General features: G+C 41.1%; 2 protein-coding genes across 6 annotated transcripts in view; one reads left to right on the top strand and one right to left on the bottom strand.

The window, feature by feature from the left end:
- The window catches only part of spata17 (spermatogenesis associated 17), a 276,889-nt gene extending 272,926 nt beyond the window's left edge, over window positions 1-3,963 (bottom strand). Inside the window, exon 1 of the mRNA XM_080200544.1 lies at window positions 3,880-3,963. The gene's annotated coding sequence lies outside the window, so the exon portion shown is untranslated. The remainder of the gene's footprint in view (window positions 1-3,879) is intronic.
- The window catches only part of gpatch2 (G patch domain containing 2), a 232,829-nt gene that overhangs the window by 6,544 nt on the left and 203,689 nt on the right, over window positions 1-22,596 (top strand). For 4 of the 5 annotated variants that reach the window (XR_013888285.1, XR_013888286.1, XM_080200539.1 and 1 more), the window contains exon 2: window positions 16,431-17,126. Coding sequence is in view for 3 of the 5 variants with exons in the window: in XM_080200539.1 (XP_080056665.1) it covers window positions 16,431-17,126 (696 nt within the window). In the remaining 2 variants the exon portion in view is untranslated. Of the gene's footprint in view, window positions 1-14,228; window positions 14,339-16,430; window positions 17,127-22,596 lie in introns of all 5 variants that reach the window. The other variant, XM_080200540.1, reaches the window with a different exon arrangement.

Genomic DNA, 22,596 nt, shown 5'->3' with positions numbered 1-22,596 from the left:
TATAGTTGTTTCTCCAAGATAAACCTGCTTGTTTATCTGCTTTGTTGTTGATTAATTCCTTGCATTCGTTACACTCCAGATTGTAAGAAATTACTTTTTTCTGGACCATGATTGTGTGGGATGGGGGAACGGCAAATTGTGCGGAGGGTGTGGAGAGTCTGCAGAAGGATCTAGATAGGCTGGGTGAATGGGCCAGGAAATGGCAAATGGAATTTAATGTTGGCAAGTGTGAGGTGGTCCACTTTGGTAGGAAGAATGGTAGGAAGGACTATTACTTACGGGGCGAAAAACTGCAACAGGCGACGGTGCAGAGGGACCTCGGGGTCCTTGTGCATGAGTTGCAGAAACCCAGCTTGCAGGTGCAGCAGGTGGTCAGGAAGGCGAATGGGATGCTGGCCTTCATAGCGAGGGGGATTGAATATAAAAGTAGGGAGGTCTTGCTGCGGCTGTATAGGGCATTGGTGAGGCCGCAGCTGGAGTACTGTGTGCAGTTTTGGGCGCCGCACCTGCGCAACGATATTTTGGCCTTGGAGGGAGTGCAGAGGAGGTTTACTAGGCTGATACCGGAGTTGAGGGGGTTGAGCTATGAGGAGAGGCTGAATAAACTGGGCTTGTACTCGTTAGAATTTAGAAGAATGAGGGGAGATCTCATTGAGACTTATAAGATGATGAATGGGATGGATAGGATAGAGGTGGAGAGACTCTTCCCGCTCAAAAAAGACAGTAGGACTAGGGGGCACAGCCTCAAGATAAAAGGGGGGCGGTTTAGAACGGAGTTGAGGGTGAACTTCTTCACTCAAAGGGTGGTGAATCTCTGGAATTCTCTGCCCGTTGAAGTGGTGGAGGCTGCCTCGCTAAATATTTTTAAGACGCGGGTTGATGGGTTTTTGATAAGAGAGGGGATTAAGGGTTATGGGGAGAGGGCGGGAAAGTGGAACTGAGCAGCGACAGATCAGCCATGATCTTGTTGAATGGCGGGGCAGGCTCGAAGGGCTAGATGGCCTACTCCTGCTCCTATTTCTTATGTTCTTATGGATCTTTTGGCAAAACAAAATGAGAGAGAAATGTTTAGAATGATAGGGAGGAATGTTTAGAATGATAGGGAGGAATGTTTAGAATAGTGTAATTGGTACTTTAGTAATTCACTAATTGGAAAGGAAAAACACAGCCTTAAACATTTAGATACAATAACTTGAGAGAGGGAATGAAGAGGAAAATAAGACTGGCAAAGAAAGAATATGTGAATAGAAAGATTTAAAGGCAATCCAAAAATCTTCTGCATGTAAATTATAAGCAGGAGTAAGAGTGGGGCCTATTAGGATAGGGATAGAGAAAGTGATGTAAACTTTGATGTGCAGGCAAGGCTAGAATAATTATTGAGTACTTTGTATCAGTATTTACAAAGAAAAATAAGTAGATAATTAGACATAATCCACAAATTACAATAGGCACCACTCTCCATTAGAGGCAGTTTGTTATAAAGCATCAAGTGTGGGGCATGGTAAGGAGTTATTTGGCTCCACACTTTATTCATCTATCAAATTGAGCAAAGCTATTTGCGACTGTGATGAAGAAACAGGGTGCAGTCTGGTTGTCGTGAAAATTAATAGGCTGGATGAACTGAAAAAGCTGGTAATGCTTAGACTAGATAAAGTTGCCAGGTCTCGGTGCCATGCATCCATGTTGTTATGGAAAGTAGAGCTAGCGAAAGTAGTGGAAGGCCTTGCCATAATTTTCCCTAGATGCAGGAGAGATACAGAGGATTGGTAACTCGTAAATGTATTTCTGTATCTCCAAATTCTGTGTCCCTCTGCGACTAGATCCGAACTTCCTAACGCACAGACTGTAGTCAGTAAAGCTAGGCAAGAAAACCTTCTCCATGATCATCCTCAACATTGGTGCCCCACAAGGCTGTGTCGTCAGTCCCTTATTATACTCATACACCTATGGCTATTTGGCCAAATTCCCCTCCAACTCAATTTTCAAGTTTACTGATGACAACCACCGTAGTGGGTCAGATCTCAAACAATGACAAGATGGAGTACAGGAAAGAGATAGAGAATCTGGTAAACTGGTGCAACGATAATAACCTCTCCCTCAGTGTCAACAAAATGAAAGAGATAGTCGTTGACTTCAGGAAGCGTAGTGGAGGACGTGCCCCATCTACATCAATGCGGGTGAAGTAAAAATGGTATAGAGTTTCAAGTGTCCCCCCCTCCCATGCTGACACTATAGTTAAGAAAGCCCAACAATTCCTCTACTTTTCTCAGAACGGTCAGGAAATTTGGCATATCTGCTACAACTCTCTCCAACTTTTACAGATACACTGTAGAAAGCATTCCTTCTGGGTGTATCACAGCTTGGTAAGGCTCCTGCTCTGCCTAAGACTGCAAGAAACTGCAAAGCGTTGTGAACGAAGCCCAGTCCATCACTCAAACCAGCCTCTCATTTACATTGTCTACACTTTCCACTGCCTCAAGAAAGCAGAACCCCATGCACTCTGGACATATTCTCTTCCACCTTTTTCCATTGGGGAAAAGATACAAAAGTCTGAGGACACGTACCAGCCAACTCAAGAATAGTGTTTTCCCTGCTGCCATCTGACTTTTGAATGGACCTACCTCACATTAAGTTGATCTTTCTCTACACCCTAGCTATGACTGTAACACTACATTCTGCACCCTCTCCTTATCTTTTCCCCGATGTATTCAGTATGCTTTGTCTGTATAGTGCTCAAGAAACAGTGCTTTTCACTATATACTAATACTTGTTACAATAATAAATCAAATTATGTGACACCCTTGTTCACAAAAGACTAAGGACCTTCCTAGTAACTATGAAACAGCCAGTTTGATATCAATGGTGGGTAAAGTTTAAGAAACAATAATTGGTGAAAAAAAGTTAACAAGCACAAGGAGAGCTAATTAAGAAGAGCCACTATAGATTTGTAAATGGCAGATTGTGTTTTACTATTGCAGTGAATGTTTTTTATATGGACTTTAAGAAAGTGTTTGATAAAAAAGCACATAAGAGACAACTTTACCAACTAAATTAAGGCTCATTAACCTTTGTCCCTTAACCTAACTAAATTAGGTTAAGGGACAAAAATTGGCAAGTCATGATAAATGGTTGTTTTTCAGACTGAAGGATAGGGGACTGCAAAAGCGAGGAAGTTACGCTGAACTGTTAGGGTATAATGGGACTATTCAGTTCCTCTGATCGCAGTTTAAGAAGGGTCTGAAGGTCCTTGGAGAGAGTGCAGAGGAGATTTGCCAGAATGATTCAAAGGGATGAGGGAATTTTAAGTACCAGGTTAGGTTGGACCAAAGGAGGTTGAGGGGATAGCTGATAGAGATGTAGATGATTATGATATTTCGATGTAGTTCAAGGACTCGGCGACACAAATTTAAGGTTTTGGGTAGGAGATATGGGGGGTTGTGAAGAAGATCTTTTTCATGCAGCAAGTGGTAATGTCTTAGAACTTGCTAATCTGAGGGTAGTGGGTGCTGAGATGGTCAATGATTTAAAAAGGAAATTAGATAGGCACTGGGGGGAAGTGGACTTGCAGAAATACGGGGAATGTGACTGACTGTATTACTTGACAGAGGTATAATGGGCCTCCTGCGCTGTCAGGCCTTTATGATTTAACTGATAAGGGAAAAGAAGATTTGCTTCTTGTGGATTTCAAACTTGTTACCCACAAGAGATTTAAAAATTTATATGGATGAACCTGCATTTTTATTCAAGCTTGTGAACTAATGTTTGTCACTGAGTTCAAATCAGATGTAATAAATAATGTGCTTGTCGATAAATAGCTTTAGAGTGTAGTGCATAACACCTTAGAGTGACAAGAAAACCTTGTTATCAAAGTTTTGTTACCTTGCTTATAATCTATCTTCTGAAGTTGAGAGAGGAAAATTTAGTTATGTGATTCCTTGTTGGGTGGATTTTGTTGTAGGGCCCTGGAAAGATAGAAAAGATGGGGGAAGTCATGAATAACTGACACCTCCACATGAGTGCCAGGCAATGAGCATCCCCAACAAGAGACAGCACAATCAAATTCTCTTGATATTTATTGTTTAATTTCCCCCACCATCAACGTCCTTGGGCGTGGTCACCATTGACCAGAAGCTTAACTGGACCAACCACATAAATACCGTGGCTATAAGAGCGTGTTGAAGGCTTGATACTCTGCAGCGATTGATTCACCTCCTAACACCAACAACACCTACAAGGCACATGCCTGGAGTCTGATGGTATATTCTCCATTTTCCTGAATGAGTCCCGCTCTAGGAACACACAACAAGCTGTTTACCATCCAGGGAAAAGCAGTCTGCTTGATCAGCCTAACCTCCACCTTAAATGTTAACTTCCTTTACTGCCAAAAACAGTTGGCTGCAGACTCTACAACAACTCACCAAGGTGCTTCAACACCTCCCAAGCTGAAACCTCGATCACCTAGAAGGACAAGGGCAGCTGGCACATGGGAACACTATTATTGTCAGGCTCTCCTCCAAGTCACACACCATCCTAACTCAGAAATATATTGTTGTTCCTTCACTGCCGCTGGATCAAAATCCTGTAACTCCCTACCTGTCAGCACTGTGAAGGTTATCTAACAATCTGGCGTCATTTAAGAAGGTGGCTTATTTTCATCTTTTTAAGGGCATTTCAGTATGTGCTATAAATGCTGGCCTTGCCAGTGATGCCCATATCCTGCGAACGATTAAGGCATGCTTTGAAAAGACTGTAGGAGAAAATCCTGGAAGATATTTTTCTTTGCATTATTAATTCTGATCTTGTATGCTTTTGTTAAAAAAATCTGATATCTGACATTTGCTAGAAAGAAGACATCTCCCACTATCTCAATTGCTTCTGACTATCCTCTATCTGGCTTCTCTTCCAGGACAAGGCAGATAGTATACAGGCTTCAGGAACCCTGATGCTGAGCTGAACTTCAAGCTTCCTATCCTATCTATCACCTAGGCAAAGTCTCATAGTTATTGTTTTCCATCTCCCTTATCTTACCTCCTCTACCACTTATCACTGCTCCTGATACATCAAGATAAAGTTCTTTAATGGAATACATCCTTGCTGATCTCAAAAAATCCTTTTTATACAAACATCAACTTGTCCAAAACTCTTCTCCCTGCATTTTGTCTTACACTAAGCCTCATTCATTCAGCACCCTTCTCCTCACTGACCTCTACTGTCCAGTGCCAAGTTCAGAATCCTTGTCCTTGTTTACAAATCCCTTTGTGGTTTCACCCGGCATACTTTTGCACTCTCCTTCAGCCTGATGCCGAGTCCTACATTTAATGACTTTCTAGATATCAGTCTAGGTCCCACCCTCCATAATTCATTCCCTAGTACTCTTCTCCTTGCTACTTCCCTTTTATCTTTTAAGAATCTCCTCAAATCTACTTTGACAGTGCCATCAGCCAAGTCTTTTAAGCCTTGGACCTCTAGTCTGTCTCTTACATGAAGCATCACAAAATATCTGATCATGTTGATGATATACTAGCTGTTGGCCTTTTCAAAAATATAACGTACATGGCATGTTTAAAATATGTTACTTAGTTGTTTAGCATATGTATGAATCAATGTTATTCGCCTGAATTTAGAATTCAAAACTTTTTTTTTCTATTTTATAAGTTTTTTTTCAGTTATATTTCGTATCCCTGTTTTCCTGACTGAGACAATAGACAGCCTCTTCACAGCCTATTGCTCCTTGAACACATTCTGGAAAGTGATCAAAAGGGAATTCATTGATTTCTTTGGAACTGTCTTTTATCCATCACAGTAGTGACTTGCATAAGATTAACAATATTCTTTGTGGGAAACCCAATGGTCAAATTGGGGTCAAATTCCAGTGCAAGCATAATCAGGACACTTGTACCTATTTTTCAGCGATCAGTTTACATCAGAGTTGTCCAACATATGGTCCGCAGGCCACAATCCAGCTAGCTATGCCTCTGTACCTGTCCTGGGGACTCGCTGTTCAAATACTGGTAAGTTGAAGTGAGAGGTCTGCAAGGAGCTGTTCCTGCAATCACAGACTGTTTCTCTCCTGTATTTGCCAAATGTAGGAGAGAAACTGTCTGTGATTGGAGAAGCAACAGGTAGTTTGAAGAACACGGTGCTTTCTCATCTTCACCTTTGGCCATCTCTCATCCTCCTATGCAGATACTAGCCCCCTTCAGGAACGGGGTGGGGGGGTTATGATGGCAAAGCAGACTAGAGAGCCCATACCCACTTGGGGCAGCTGGTGCCTAAAATAGGGTAGAATGAAGAAGAGCTTCTTGGAACCTTTGCAGCCATCCAGAATTCTTCTTCAGCAGTAAAATGTCCAAACCTCTTTGGCCTAGGTAGGCAATATTTGAGTTTATATTTAGGAACGAAGGCTTTGAGACTGAGAATGAGCTTCTCTCCCTCCTCCCTTCCTATAAGACGCCATTTCCCTGGCCCTGCACTCAACCCTAGAACATCTAGATAATAAGGACACCTATATCAGACCTCTATTTATTGACTACAGCTTCAACACTATTATTCCCACGAAACTCATCTCCCAACTCCGTGGCCTGGGCCTCGACACCTCCCTCTGCAACTGGATCCTGAATTTCCTAACTCACAGACCACAATCAGCAAGGATAGGCAGCAACATCTCCTCCATGATCATGCTCAACACCTGTACCCTACAAGGCTGTGTTCTCAGCCCCCTACTATACTCCTTTTACACCTATGACTGTGCGGTCAAATTCCCCTCCAATTCAATTTTCAAGTTTGCTAATGACACAAACACTTAGGGATTACTATTATTTTTTTCAATAAGAATTCTTTAAATCTTCAACAGTGATGCAAAATTATTCCATCACTGAGTGTCAATGCAGAGAATGGAGTGACCAACAGCAGGGCTCTGAAGAATGTGGAGGAACAGAGAGATCTTGGGGTTCATATCCACAGATCTCTGAAGGTTGCCATTCAAGTGGATAGGGCCATGAAGAAGGCTTACTGTGTGTTAGCGTTTATTAAGAGGGGGTTTGAGTTTAAGAGCTGTGGGGTTATGCTGCAACTATACAGGATCTTGGTGAGATCACATTTGGAATATTGTGTGCAGTTCTATAAGAAGGATGTGGAAGCATTGGAGAGAGTGCAGAGGAGATTTACCGGGATGCTGCCTGGTTTGGAGGGTAGGTCTTATAAGGAAAGGTTGAGAGAGCTGGGGCTTTTCTCTTTAGAGCAGAGGAGGATAAGAGGCGACTTAATAGAGGTTTATAAGATGATTAGGAGGGTACATAGAGTGGATGTGCAGAGACTATTTCCTCGGGTGGATGTAGTTGTTACTAGGGGGCATAACTATAAGATTCATTGTGGGAGATATAGGAGGGATGTCCAAGGTAGATTCTTTATTCAGAGAGTGGTTGGGGTGTGGAATGCACTGCTTGCTGTGATGGTGGAGTCGGACACTTTAGGAACTTTCAAGCGGTTATTGGATAGGCATGTGGAGCGCACCAGAATGATAGGGAGTGGGATAGCTTGATCTTGGGTTTGGACGTAGCTCGGCACAACATTGAGGACCGAAGGGCCAGTACTATGCTGTACTGTTCTATGTTCTATGTACGTTCTATGTAGTGGGTCAGATCTCAAATGATGACGTGACAGAGCACAGGAATGAGATAGAGAATCTGGTGTGGTAACAATAATCTCTCCCTCAATGTCAACAGAACAAAGGAGATTGTCATCGACTTCAGGAAACATAAAAGAGAACATGCTCCTATCTACATCAATGGGGACAAAGTAGAAAGGGTCAAGAGCTTCAAGGTGTCCAGATCACCAAAAACCTGTTCTGGTACCCTCATGCTGACGCTCTAGTTAAGAAAGCCCATCAAGCCTCAGAAGACTAAGGAAATTTGGCATGTTAGTTACAACTCTCATCAACTTTTTCAGAGGCAGCATAGAAAGCATTCTTTCTGGTTGTATCACAGTTTGGTATGGCTCCTGCTCTGCCCTAGACTGCAAGGAACTACAAAAGGTCGTAAATGTAGCCCAGTCAATCCCGCAAACCAGCCTCCCATCCATTGACTCTGTCCACATCCCCCTCAGCAAAGCAGCCATTATACTTAAGGACCCTAAGCACTCTAGACATTCTTTCTTCCAGCTTCTTCCTTTGGGAAAAAGTCTGAGGTCACATACCAATGGACTTAAGAACAGTTTCTTCCCTGCTGCTGTCAGACTTTTGAATTGACTTGCATTAAGTTGATCTTTCTCAACACCCTAGCTATGAGTGTAACACTACATTCTGCACTCTCTTGTTTCCTTCTCTATGAACGGCATGTTTTGTCTGTATAGCATGCAAAAAAACAATACTTTTCACTGTATGTTAATACATGTGACAATAGTAAATCAAGTCAAATAAACCTATCCACAAAGCAGGCTGGGAGAGGAGGAAAACCCAGACTGAAAGGCAACCTGCTTCCGATCCCCACTTTTGTATGAATTCCACTTAGGCCAACTTGTAGTGTATGCCACCAGAGACGAACATAAAATCTTTCTCAGCATGTCCCCAGTCCCCATCCTTTCTCAATGAACAAGGCCTAGTCTGTTTCCAGTTCTGCTTTATAAGCGAAAAGCAAAACGTGTTTTATTGGTTAGCTCTGCTGCTTTTTAATTGTCAACTTTATTAATTACTCTTCTTTCTATTGAATGATTTCTTGCTTTAACAATTTTTTAATGAAATTAGATGAGGGAATTGAATGTATTATCACCAAATTTGGTGATATTACAAAGCTGGGTGGTGAGGGTGAGCTGTGAGGAGGATGCCAAGATCCTTCGTTGTGATTTGGACATGTTGAATGAGTAGGCAAATGCATGGTAGATGCAGTATAATGTGGATAAACAGGAAGGCAGATTATTATCTTAAAGGCTATAGATTGAGAAAGGGAAATGTACAATGAGATCTGGATGCCCTTGTACTCAAGTTGCTGAAAGTAAGCTTGCAGGCTGTGAAGAAGCCGAATGGTATGTTGGCCTTCATAGCAAGAAGATTTGAGTACAGGAGCAGGGATGCCTTGCTGCAATTATATAGCACCTTGGTAAGTCCACATCTGGAATTTTGTGTGCAGTTTTGGTTTTCTTATCTGAGAAAGGATTGTTCTTGCTCTGGAGGGAACGCAGAGAATGTTTACCCCCAGCTGTTTCCTGGAATAACAGGATTTATGGATGAGGAGAGATTGAAGTGTTTAGGATTATATTTAATGGAGTTTAAAAGAAAGAGGGGGACTTCATAGAAAACTATAAAATTCTGACTTTGAGACAGGATAGGTGCAGGAAGGATGTTCTTGATGGCTGGAGAGTCCAGAGCCAGGGATCGCAATCTAAGAGTATGTGGGTAAACCACTTAGTTCTGAAATGAGAAAATATTTCACCTGGAGAGAGGTGAACCTGTGGAATTTTCCACCACAGAAATCAGTTGATGTCAAAACATTTTATGTTTTCAAGAAGGGGTTAGAATTTGCTCTTGGGACCAAAGGGATCAAAGGATATGAGAGGAAAGTGGGAAAGTTGGCTTGTCAGCCATAATCATAATGAATGGCAGAGTAGGCTTGAAGGGCCGAATGGCCTACTCCTCCTATTTTCTGTGTCATTGTTCCCCAGAAGTATTTACTGTTCTGTAACTGGTAGAACTTCCTCTCATGAAAACACAAATATAGATATCAAAGAGTTTAAATTTATTGAAAGAATGAAAAAATGCAATATGTTTCTCTCTGGATTTATTTGACATCTTCTGAAAAATATTGTTGTTAGCATATCCACCCAGATCTTATGCTGTCATACTTTTATGAAACTGTGTGTTGACATGGTATAGTAGAATCATAAAACCACACTTTCTTTTTCTAACTACTTGACCAGGGCTGCTGTAGCCAAATGGGCCACCTAAAATGGTGTTTTGTAAAGCACTCTGGGACAATTGGGCAAGAAACTAAACCGACAGGCTGCAGTTTAAAGACAGAGACAAACAGGCTGCAACCCTGATGGGCCATCTCCAGGATGAAAGAGACTTTCTGGTCACACTGGGTTGTGTGCCAGACATAAAGGCACTGTGAATCCTTGTTTAGGAGAAAGCTTTGTGACCTATGTGCCTCCAACACCTACAGACATGGCCGCTGGGGACACACCCAGAGATCAGTGTGGTAGCACCTGATTGGACTCTTATCGATCAGGGTGATCAAGTCCTGATCGATTGATTGGCAAAGGTCAAAAAGGGCGTGAAACCAAACAGGGTATAAAGGGTGCTGCACAACCAGGAATGTCTCTCTCTCTGACCCCACGAATGAGCTACAACGACAGAGAGCCACTACACTTGAGAAGGAAGGAAGGAAAGAAGATCAGAGCCAGAGTGACACTCCAGACCAAAGGACCAGACTATGCAGACGACTACCAAGACCAGCACACAGATAAAGGCCAATATCTGCTTGGGTACTTATCAGTCACGCAAAGTTTAGTCAAGGTCGTGTACTGTGCTTGAATTCTAGTATTTTCCTGTAAGATAACTTATTGTTGGCCGGATGGGTGATTATTGACTGTGTGGGTTTAAACAAATATTGGTTGTTCTAACAAGACAGACTACTCGTAGTTATTTGTCCACCGTATAATGGTTAAAGCAGACTGTGTGACAGGCAACACTGCCCACCAGCAGATCTGCTCATTCTTCGAGCATATGTTCCTGAGACATCACATTTGTATGTTGTGTATCCTATTTGAAATCTCCATATTCTCAAATCATCATGAAGAATCAAATGAATTAGTTTTATTATCATTACCCATTTGTATAAGTACATGTATATTGTGAGTACAAATCTTAAATTGACCTCCACTTTAGTTATTAGTGACATTAACTTTAGGTTGCTCTCGTCACAGTTCATTTATAGTCCCACAAAGTATTATGATACCATTTCTGTGGATAAATTGATTTTTAAATTGTTTTACAATAAAATTATTGCCAGGCATGTGCATTGGTTGACACCAGTGTTTACCGAATCACACTATTGTAATTTTGGTTAAAAGATTTACTACTAAAGATTTAATGTCTTTTTTGACACTATAATATTTGCTATTATTTATATTGTATATTTCAAAGTGGAAATTTTGTGCTTACATACTTTGGACTGGCTTTTGTGCTCTTCTGCCAGCAGGTTTGAAGGCAGGAGGTGCAGGAAGAGAAAACCAGCAAAGGACTTCCTGCTACTTACCCACCCACCTTTTGACATGTCTCAAACTTTACAGATGTTGGGGAATGAGGGGATTCATTTCGCAACCCACCCATTCTCTGACCAAGTAATCACCATTAAGGGCCTCATCCCACAATCCATATCATTTGGAAGCCCGGCAGTTTTATCTGCCCTCCCTTCATCCCAGACCAATCCTGCCTGCAGAATGGCACGGGACCCCACGTCCCCACCGATTACCTTGATGCCCACCCACAATAGTCCCTGTTCCCTTGGCACTGCCTGATGCCCAGTGGGCAGCGCCAAGTTGCCTCCTCGGCATGGGCATTTTGCCCCTTGGGCAGTGCCAAGGGGCACAGGGAGTATCACTCCTGCCCTGATGTCCAATCCTTGGGGGACCCTGATTCATTCCGGCTAGTCCCCTGAACATGGGGAGTGAGCCTGAACCCCGTCGGAATGAAGTACTCCTGACAGGTTGGGAGATTCGATCGGGATCAGAAAGTTCCCGATAATGACCTGCTGGACATATTTGAAATACATTTTAAAAAGATTCAAATTACTCACCTGCCTTCCTGCCAGTTTCCAGCGTGGTCTGACTGGTGACTGTTTGCCGGCCCTGGGAGATGCGCATGCGTTCCTGGCACATGTGCAAATCCCGGTACAAGACTGGTTATGCACATCTCCCACCTCGACCTGCCAAAAAAGTTGTGGGTTGTGATTGGAGAATTGCAGCCAATGTTACTGGCGCTTTAATCTGGGCCTCCAGATTACCGATTCAGTGACATTACCACTATGCCATCATCTCGTGGACCAGAAAGACCCGTCCTTCTACTCACCTGTGTTTCAGAAGCAACCATGAAACAAACATTCTTTCCTCTGAACCACAGATTTTGAATATAAAAATAGGACTGTACCTGGAATAACTTCCCCACTCGTTTGACAAAACAGCTACTGATAAAATTAAAGGTTACTTATACTGTTTAGCAAAGTGAACCTCCACCATGATTAACAATCAGTTCAACAGCCCTGATCATTGTGCAAACTTGTAGTTGTGCTTAAGTCTACAATATAAAGTTGATTACATTTGACACATGTATTCAATAACACCTATTTAAATCAACCATTGTGATTCCAATTTGAAGGTGACCTTTTAATAAACATATTATTGTGATTATCAGAAATCTATATATATATCTTTTATACACAATATCTGGTCTTATCTGGTCATAAAAGGTTCTGCCTATCATGCATAAAATGTAGTTTTCAAAAATTGCAGTAAGATACAAGTCAAGTAACCCTTGAGCATAGCAAGTGCTGTATCACATTCAGTATCTTATTGGCGGGTGACTGGGGACAAAATTAAATGCTACCTGAGATATTTTGTTAAATCTATCCAAGTCAACTCTAATGGCCCAGGATATTGGTAGAATATATAAGTGTAGGGAGGCAGAGAAGACTTTGCATCCTATACCTTTAATACACTAGAGCATAATTCGTAAATGTTCACAAGTGATAAAATAGGTGGAATGCACTTTAACTAAAGTATAACAATGGTAGTTAATGTGTATAGGTAGAAGTTTAATATTTGACTGAAATGGTGACATTTAACCCGTTACATATGTTCAAATTAACTGTAACTTCTAAGATATCCGGTACATGTGGAAATGTAAACTTCAAATTATAAAAATCTTTTCATAGAATAGAATAGTAGAATCCCTACAGTACAGAAAAAAGGAGGCCATTCAGCCTGTTGAGTCTGCACCAACAACAATCCCACCCAGGCCCTATCTCCCTAACCCCATGTATTTAACCAACTAATCCCCCGACACTATCAATTTAGGGACAATTTAGCATGGCCAATGCACCTAACTAGCATGCCTTTCAGAATGTGGGAGGAAACTAGAGCACCCAGAGGAAATCCATGTAGACATGGGGAGAACAAGCAGACTCCACACAGATGGTGACTCAAGCTAGGAATTGAACCCAGGTCCCTGGCGCTGTGAGACAGCAGTGCTAACCACTGTGCCATGTTTGTTCTCAGAGTTCATACCAAAAATAATAACATCTGATGGTTTGTAAATGATGACCATATGTAGCTCTTTGTTAGTTTATCTGCAGTTAGTATGAGAATTTATGAAATTTAGATACAGTAGTGTTGTAAAGACAATAGCCAGGAAATTAGTTTAGGTCAGTTTTTAAGCATGAAATGGGTGCACAGAATGATCCCTGTACTGAAAAACAGACTTGTGAAACATGTCAAATTGGTCCTCAGACTTCATCTACATAATAACTAGACTGAAGAATTCAGTTTCAGGCTGCACCGCTTGTCTTGCCACCAGCAGCCCTCAGGTAAGTCCTAGGGTGGAAAGACAGCAAACGGGCAGTAACTGTCAACAACTGTCAGGGTTGCTATGGAGCCCTGGGGAAGCAATTAACTTTTTTTGATGGCAACTGCATTCGTATCTAGGCCTGTCGCTTGCTCCACTTAATTTGTTAGAGGGATCCAAAAACTGGTTTTAGTCTCTTCAGTGTACGTGAGGAGCCTGATATAATTCTAACCAAAATTACATTTTAAAAAAGCAATGGATGTAATTCTATGGTGAGAGTTGTCTAAAGAACTTCTAATAACCATGATACTGTAGCAGGATGTATAATTTTGGAGATCAGGAAGGCATGTTGTAAAGGTGATGATAATGAGAGATTTTAGCTTTTACAGAGACGGGTGGTTACAAATTAGCTCAAGTTGTAAAGGTAGTGCATTTCTGGTTTGCATCCAAGATTGCTTCAGAAAATCACAATCCTAATTTTTAACTCCTGCCTATTGGAAACCCGACTGGGAGTATTTAAAATGCAAACAATGATTTATCGTCTTTAATTCCGCTGACTTCCCAATGTGAACTGATGTTGACTTGCTTTGAGCAGGCAAAAAGAAAACCCGCCCCATGAAGGCAGGGTTGTTTTGTTCTTTAAATTGTGTCATCAAGTCTCAATCTGCTATTTTAGTTCCAGGTCTGATTCATTGTCAAGCCAAACCCATTGAGAGAGTGATGGCAAGCCGGGAGAGCTTCAGTGAATTAGGAGGAGCAGGAGTGCACTCCATGTTCCAGTAAAATGTAGGTGGTCCTTCTTGCCACGGCTATCTGATTCTGCCCCCCCCCCCCAACCCCCGCAAATTGATTGTAGAAGCACCCACCCCCAATCCAATTGAATCAAACCTCTCTCTCCAGAACCTCCCTGCACCATTTGTTGGACTGCTCAGGATCAGTCCTGCTGAACTCCGGCTTCATCTGTTCTCCTGCTATTTGAATATGCAGATTTCTCTGATTGTCCAGGTTTGGGCAAAAGTGGAGAAAATTTAAGATTGACTGAGCTTCCATGCTCTTGGGGTCTCTGGTTTAACCACCTACTTAAGAGTACATGTGCACTGTACTCACCCTTCAACTCCCTTAAAATTAGATCCAAAATGTTTAACAACAAGCCACACAGTATTCCACAATGAACAATATTTAACCAATAATCTGACTGCAAGAGAGCATCTTGCAAATAGTAACCAGTCCAATAAGCAAACCAGCTTCCCATCCGTTGACTCTGTCCACACTTCCCACTGTCTTGGAAAAGCAACCAGCATAATCAAGGACCCCATGTATCCCGGACATACTGTCTTCTGTCGGGAAAAAGAAGTTTGAGATCACTTATCAACCGACTCAAGAACAGCTTTTTTCCTGCTGCCATCAAACTTTTGCATGAACCTACCCTGCATTAAGTTGATCTTTCTCTACACCCTAGCTATGACTGTAACACGACATTCTGCACTTCTTTCCTTCTCTATGTACGGTATGCTTTGTCTGTATAGCGCACAAGAAACAGTACTTGTCACTGTATACTAATACATGTAGTAATAATAATAAACCAAATAAAAGAAATAAGACGATAAGAGTTTGATAGGAAGTGTGACCAGAAGTAAAATTACGCACAAAGTTAGTTGCAAACTGAAGTAAGGTTGACTTGAAAGGAATGAGACAGAAACTGAATGTATGATAGTGATTTGAACTGTTAACTGGCAAACAGACACATAGTGAGAGGTATTCCAAAAAATATTTAGCTCAATACATGCCCTTGTTTAAAGTTTATTAGGCATCTTTGGAGTGCACTACATTGAACGTTGATATTGGACCTTGTCCCAATTTTATGGGAGTAAAATGGGGGCAATTGGATCCAATTTCAATCCAAGGTTTTGATTTTATAAACGATGTTGGGTTGTGGAATGATTTAATTCTTTTTAGATTGGAGTGCAACAATTAGTTTCGTCCCTGTAGGCTAGGGAGGGAAAAATCAGCACAGGAACATTGATTAGTGTAGATCTTGTGTCAGGATAGATTCCAGCTTGGCTACAATGTCCTCCACAGTCAAATAGCTTTCTGTAAAGTCTGACCATTTGAGTAATGGAAGGCTATTGACTTTCTGGATCCACAGGATAAACTAAGGTCCTGCACTCGCAGCAAGAAAGCTGTACTTGAAGATGTGTGTCAGAGGTGGGGCTATCACCTCTGTAATCCCATTTCTCCAATCTACCTTCCCTTTGAGTATGGTTGGCTGTTGATAATGTACTTGTGAAATTCATCTTCCTGTCTTTGGAGGATATGATTGAGATTAAGTAATGTAGATGGGCTGTATCGTGTATAAACACCAGCATAGATCTGTGAGTTGAATGATCTGTTTATGAAAAGAAAGACAAGAGAGGGTCTTAACTGTGAAAGAGAATTTTAAGTGTGGTGGTCTTTAGTGGAAATCAAAGCTCTGCAAAATATGCCCCTTGTTATATGCCTCCTCTGGGAGCAATACCAAAACTGTTACAGTGAAATGTGCTTTATAACATGGGTTTTATGACTTTATTAATCGGGTAGCCAGAAACATGCTGTTCTATTATATATATGTGTGTGTGTGTTCATAACTGTTTTATTTGCCTTAAGACTGCCAGAGAATCCCATCAAAATGATTTGATATCCGTAAGTTTTTGTCGCACAAAGAAGACAGTTCATACATTAGTCATACAAGTAAAGTCCATTTGTATTTTTATCCGTATATTTGCATCTGTAATAATAGGCTACAAACAGGTCTTATGGTGTATTTTTAATGTTTTATCTATAGTTAAAAATATTTCTAATGTTTAACTATTATTCTTTGTTTCCTCTATTTATTTTTAAGGCCCTGCAGAGCAATGGAGGAACTAGTTCATGATTTGGTCTCTGCTCTAGAGGAAACCTCTGAACATACACGGGGGTGTCCAGAGTTTGGAGATGATGCCACCCGGAGTTCAGCTGCCTGCCTTCTAAAGCGGCAGGCTCGGAAAAGAAGAGGCAGGAAGAGGCGTTCGGATGCTGGACATCACATCTGGGAGCATGGCCACTGCATGAGTGAGGGCTCTGAATCTAGCATGGATGAGGCAATTCGGGACTACAGAGAAAATAATACGTACAGTGATTCAGATGATCACTTGATAGTTGCCAAACGTCTATCCTCCCTGAATGTAACAGCAGTTAGGGGAAAAAGGCACTCGTGGCATGAGTCTGATTCTGTCACTGACAGTAACTTAGGTGGTAGATCTTTGCGAAGGAGAAGGAAGGTCAAACGTATGGCTATAGATCCACCAGCAGAGGTCAGTAATGCACTTCACCCACTGACCCAGGGCAAAACTCCAGTCACGGGCTTAGAAGGACAACCAAACCAGCTCCACTTCCATCTCCAGGTTCAGGAGATCAGCAAGGACAAGATCATCAAGAGAAAGCGACTAGAAGTCCCAGATGATGGAGTTGTAGTGGAAAGTGAAGAAATGTGCAATACAAATAAGAACAAAATGGAGTATGAGGAACAGAAAGGCTCGGATGATAACATGAGTGACAGGTTATTAAGATTAAGTCCCAGGTTATCTATCCTGAGACAAGTTGTTGTATTTAAATATAACTGCAGGGTTTGAAATACTTTCAGCAGAAGTGCCAGTACTTGTTCACATTGAATTTCAAATCTGCACACCAGGGAGCACTCAAGTTGCAATAAAACTGTAGAGCTACAAATAATTTCTGACCAGTCGCTGTAGAATAATTGTTATGTTTATCTTTGCACTAGGCTACAGTGATTTTGATATTAACATGTATTTTTCAGATCTACTCATCTACTTGCAATAAGTAGACATAAATGTCCACTACTGCTGTATGCAGAATTATAACTGCATGGACAAAGTATTTCAATCCCTGTACAGATTATTTTGTGTATTAATGCAAAACTACTGGAGCAGTAATTCAATAGCTATACTAATCTCAATGTTCTCTTTTTAGTGATAATGGGGGAACCTTTGTAGAATTACTTTCATCATTATTTCAAATGATCAAAGCAAGGCATAATATTCTGATACGGATTTGGGCGTGAATCTTGATTTCCTGATCAATATGAATATTGTTTTTTGCTTTGAATTATAGGAAGAAAATGCATTGTGCTTAGCTATGGATTGATAATATTTCACACCTGATCTGCTTTGCTGAACAGCGAACTATAAATTTACAAATGTAATTGTATAATTTATAAAATTGAGTAAACAGCAACACTTTAATTTTTAAAAATTATACATGTACTACTTCCATAAATGGCAGAGTAGTAACCAGTCATGTTAGATAAAGACGTGGACAGCTGCAATGGCACAATACTAATCTTCCTAGAGTTCAAAGTCATACATGTTCCATTATTATGGTGCATTGATGGGTCGCAACTTATTCATTTTCAACATGCTTTTTAATGGTTTGTAGGAAAATGTATGAGTTGAAACGAACTTCATTAGTACAGCAGCTATGCATTATAGCTTTAAAGATGCAAAGTGGGGCTTCCATTCAAAGGAGAGAAGATGATCTGTTCTCCCAGGAAAAATTACACAATTGTTTCACGACCATGTAGAGTAAATAGGCCATAATTTTTAGTCTTGAGGCAGTAATTATTCAGGAATGAGGAGGAGTTATGATTATGTTGCACTGTTGAATAGCTCGGATTTTGCAGTTGTAATGAGGTTGCTGTGAGTGATTCATTCTATGTGCTATTGAAGACCCCCAGACTGCAGTCAAGTAAAATCACTGGTCTGACAATAAGTTGCACAATTACACAATTAGTCTCACTGGAACAACCCTTGAAAATGTTGCACTTTGTTGAATGAAGTGTAAATGGAGCCGCTTATTAAGTTCATAATTACTGCTGAATAGCCAAATTGGCATTGGAAAATGGCCATATATTTGTGGAATGTCAAATTTCTCCACATGATGAAAAATTCACATCTTAAAAATAATTTTTTAAGAAGTTGGTTTTCTGTATGTCAGCTTTAGCCTTAATAACATGTACATGTCCCAGTCATTTACTTTGTGCCCTGTAAAATCTTAATTGAAAGTTTGAAAATTCAGTGCATTTTACTTCCTGGTTTGCTGTCGATGAGAATATTTGAGTGCAATTGGCTGCTTACTCTGCTTGGTGCCATCATTGTTGTTGGACACGTGGATATTCCCTTGAATTGACACCAGATTCAGACTGACATTGGGAAAGGGGAAATCCGTGCCAAAAATATTGCTAGATCTTTGCAGACAACTGTCAGGTCAGAGGTGAGAGTGAAATCTGGGCCAATGTAATCAGTTATCTTGGGAATGGATTCACACTATACTATTTACTTGGTAAGAAATCTCCCAGTATTGCTTCGTAGCTAGTTGATGGAATATGTCAGAGTTGGTGAAAGAGTCCTGCCTTTTTTTATCTCTATAAAAACCGACTTTGCTGTACTTCATGCCTGTACTGATTTATATTGGCATCATGGCCTTGATGGAAACTTAGCTGTTAAGTGATCACAGTCCCCTTATTGAAGCCTCCCCAACAGGCTATATCTTTTATCATTCACCCTGCTTAAATTGTTGAAATGGCAGTGTGGTTCTTGTCATCGAATTTCACTTTGATCTATCCCCTTACTTTGCTGGCACCTTCTACTCCTTTGAGCCTATCACCTTGTTCCATCTCTCAGCTCTGGCTCAAAATCCTGATCCTCTACTGCTCACCTAAGCCCGACACTTCTTTTCTTCAGATGTAAACCACTTTGCTGTCTCAGCCTCTGCACCAAACGACTTCTCATCCTCAGTGATGTTAAACTCTATCTCACCTATTCCTCTCTTTGAGGTCACTACATCGCTCCCTCCATATAAACTCTCCTATCCATATTCATGGCCTCTTTTGACCTTGTATGCTTTACCTATTCCCAATTTCCATCATCTCAATCACAGATAAGGGCATTTGTGATAATTTATTGTAAAGTCGCCACTTATTTGCCATTTCTTTCTTCATCAACCCTGGAGAAAAAACATTTTGTCCAAGTCATTTACAACAGCACTTTCAAATTGCCAACTGTTTAACCATTCATTGGCTCTCAATTCACCACAATTTTTCTGCAGCTACTGATCTGCTCAATCTAACCATTGATGCCAATGAAACCCTTACTGTCTCCCACCCTGGTTGTCCCCTTTGGTACAGCCCCTATTTTAAGTTCAAGGGATGTAGATTTGATTTTTTGCCAAACCTCTTTAAACTACATCTAGTATATTTGGGGTTTGCTCTCCTCTGCCAAAGTTGTTTTCTATGCCGGGATTTTAAAGAATCCATAGATTACAATGCAGAAGGAGGCCATTCAACCCATCAAATCTGCACCGAGCATCTTACCTGAGTCCTTATCCCTGTAACCCCATACCATTTTACCATGATTAATCCACTATCTTTGGACTGTGGAAGGAAACCACAGCACCCAGAGGAAACCCATGCAAACATTGGGAGAATGTGCAAACTCCACAGAGTTACCCAAAGCTGGAATCGAACCTGGGTTCCTGGCACTGTGAGGCAGCAGTACTAACCACAGTGCAATTCTATCCTCCAGCCTCTTCTCTGCCTCCAGCAGTCTCTTTAACTCTGCATCCCTGGCTATCATATGTGATAAGCTCATGGAGTTTTTGTGACTAAGGCTGAGACGATACTTCTAGCTACACCCATCCATTCTTCTCGTCCATCAAGCCACATTTCTCCCAAAGCTCCCTGCCCTAGCCCTGAATTTGTATCGTTAGTTTCTCTCCTATCTTCCCTGGTGCCCTCCAACATAATTTTGTCCAAAAGAACTGCCTCATGCACACTCGACCCATTAAACAACTGACCCAGCTTCCCCTTCTGGCCCCGATACGAAATGATACTATAAACACTCCACCTCCTTGGGTACTATCTCCCTCCACTTCAAATTTGCCATCACCCCTTATCTCCTCAAAAAGTCCTCCCAGAGCCCCTCTGGCTCTGCAAACTACTGCCCCAAATCCAACATGCATTTTCTTTCAGGGAGTTTGAACATCATCCTAAAATACAATATGCAATTCCAAATGCATGCTGACAACACATTGCCATTTTACTCAGCCTATCCTGTGCTTCTGTATCACCAGACTAACCATCCTGGGTGAACCAGAATTCTTCCCAATTGAACGTTATAATGACCAAAGCAAATGTCTTTGTCCTCTACCTCAAACCACTGATTCTATCTACTTTCCCTGGCTGCTGTCTCAAGCTGAAGCAGACTGTTCCCAACATTAGTATTCCATTTGACCTTGACCTAAGCCTTTGACTCCATATCCCATCCACAGTAATCACTTAGGCTGGAAGGCAGGGTGCAGCCTATCAGCTGCCGAAACCTTTATCCCTACTATTGTTACTTTCACACCCAATAATTTCAATGCACAGCTGGCTAACCTCCCTTCTTGCTTCTAATCTCCATAGCCTTAAGTTAACCCTAAACTTTGCTGCCCATATCTTAGCTTGCACCAACTGCTATTCACCTGTCACCCTGCATTTACTGATCTACCAATTCATGAATGCCCTTTATCTGTAACTTCCTCCAGTACTACAACCCTCTGAGAACCCTACGTTTTTCTAATTTTACCTCTTAACTCCCACTTCCTTCATCCCACCATTGATATCTGTACTTTGAGCCAAAACTATTTCTTTCTGGAATCTTTAAAGTTTTCAACTTTGCTCCTTTATGACCTATCTCTTAATCAAGTTTTTGTCCATCTGCCTTAATGTTTCCTCCTTTGGGTTTGTATCAGTTTTTGGCTAATTAAATTCCTGTGAAGCACTTTGTTGTGTTTTGCTATGCTAACTGTTCTAATGCAAATACAAGTTGCTGTTGAAATTATCAAGGATAGGACCTGCCTACATGGACCATCTTAATGTTTAGGCCTAGGTGTTAATAGACAACAAACACACACGTTTCATTTTACAGCCTAAGTGTTGATCATGGATCTTTCTGGTCTACTTATCCACTATATTGAATAGTGCATTTACCAATTGACTCAAAATATCAGCTGTTCATTTTCTTTTAAAATAAACAAAATAGTGTTCTTGCATGTTCTGGGCCTGTGAGAGGGTTTTCTGGTTTAAAGATCATATAAACTTATCATGTTTCTGTGTTGATTTTTGTATAGTGCTTCTGAATGGATAGATAGGAGAAGACGCGGCTTGTAGTGAGGCAAAAAAAAGTATTTTTTACTCCCTTATGGAGTGCATTCTAGAGATGAACTTGGCAAAGAGAAGTGGTGCTCAATCACTCCACCTTCATAAAAGCCACAGAGCATTTGTTTTATATTTGATTTGTAATAATAATCATTCTGGTACAAACATCATCCCCAAGTAGGGGAGAGATCTTTGAATTTATGACTCTATTTTCACAGACCTCTCAAAAGGTGCATGTTAAATTTAAACTATCTATAAAAACAAAACTAATGAGGGTTTGTTGTCTGAAACTGTTATCAATAGACTTGGCAGATTTGAACTGTTGACAGAGCCATATTCAGTTAACTTATTTAGAAATTGATTAGTTACCATTCAGCAACTTCCAGTCCGTAATGTTCAGTGGTTATCGCTCTTCATCAAAAAGTTATCAGCTTCTGTATGCACCAGTCAAATATTCTGTGTGTGGTATGGCATAAGATGGCTGCAGGTTGCTTGGAATACAGATAACTGCTGACATGCTTGGACCAATTTACAGTGCTGAAACACCTGAGCTTGTGGTTAGAAATATGGGGGGAATAGTGACCCTTTGGCAGCAGGCCTCATCCATCCAGTCCAGGCAGGAGGCATACCACAATGGTAATTGCCTTGGAAGTACTATTTTGACAACACAGATATGTGTAAGTAATCATTTTCCCCCCACACAGATGAGATGTCACCTGGAGGGCTGAGGAGTATGATCGTGTTTACAGTTCAGCATGTGACCTAATTCTGGTTTGATTTAGAACACAGAAGTCAGCAGGATTTTTCATTTAAGTTT

The sequence above is a fragment of the Carcharhinus amblyrhynchos genome, chromosome 12, assembly GCF_965287045.1.
Source record: "Carcharhinus amblyrhynchos chromosome 12, sCarAmb.v2.hapA, whole genome shotgun sequence".
NCBI lineage: Eukaryota > Metazoa > Chordata > Chondrichthyes > Carcharhiniformes > Carcharhinidae > Carcharhinus > Carcharhinus amblyrhynchos.
The sequence above is the reverse complement of the archived record's forward strand: the minus strand, read 5'-3'. Positions and strand labels throughout refer to the sequence as shown.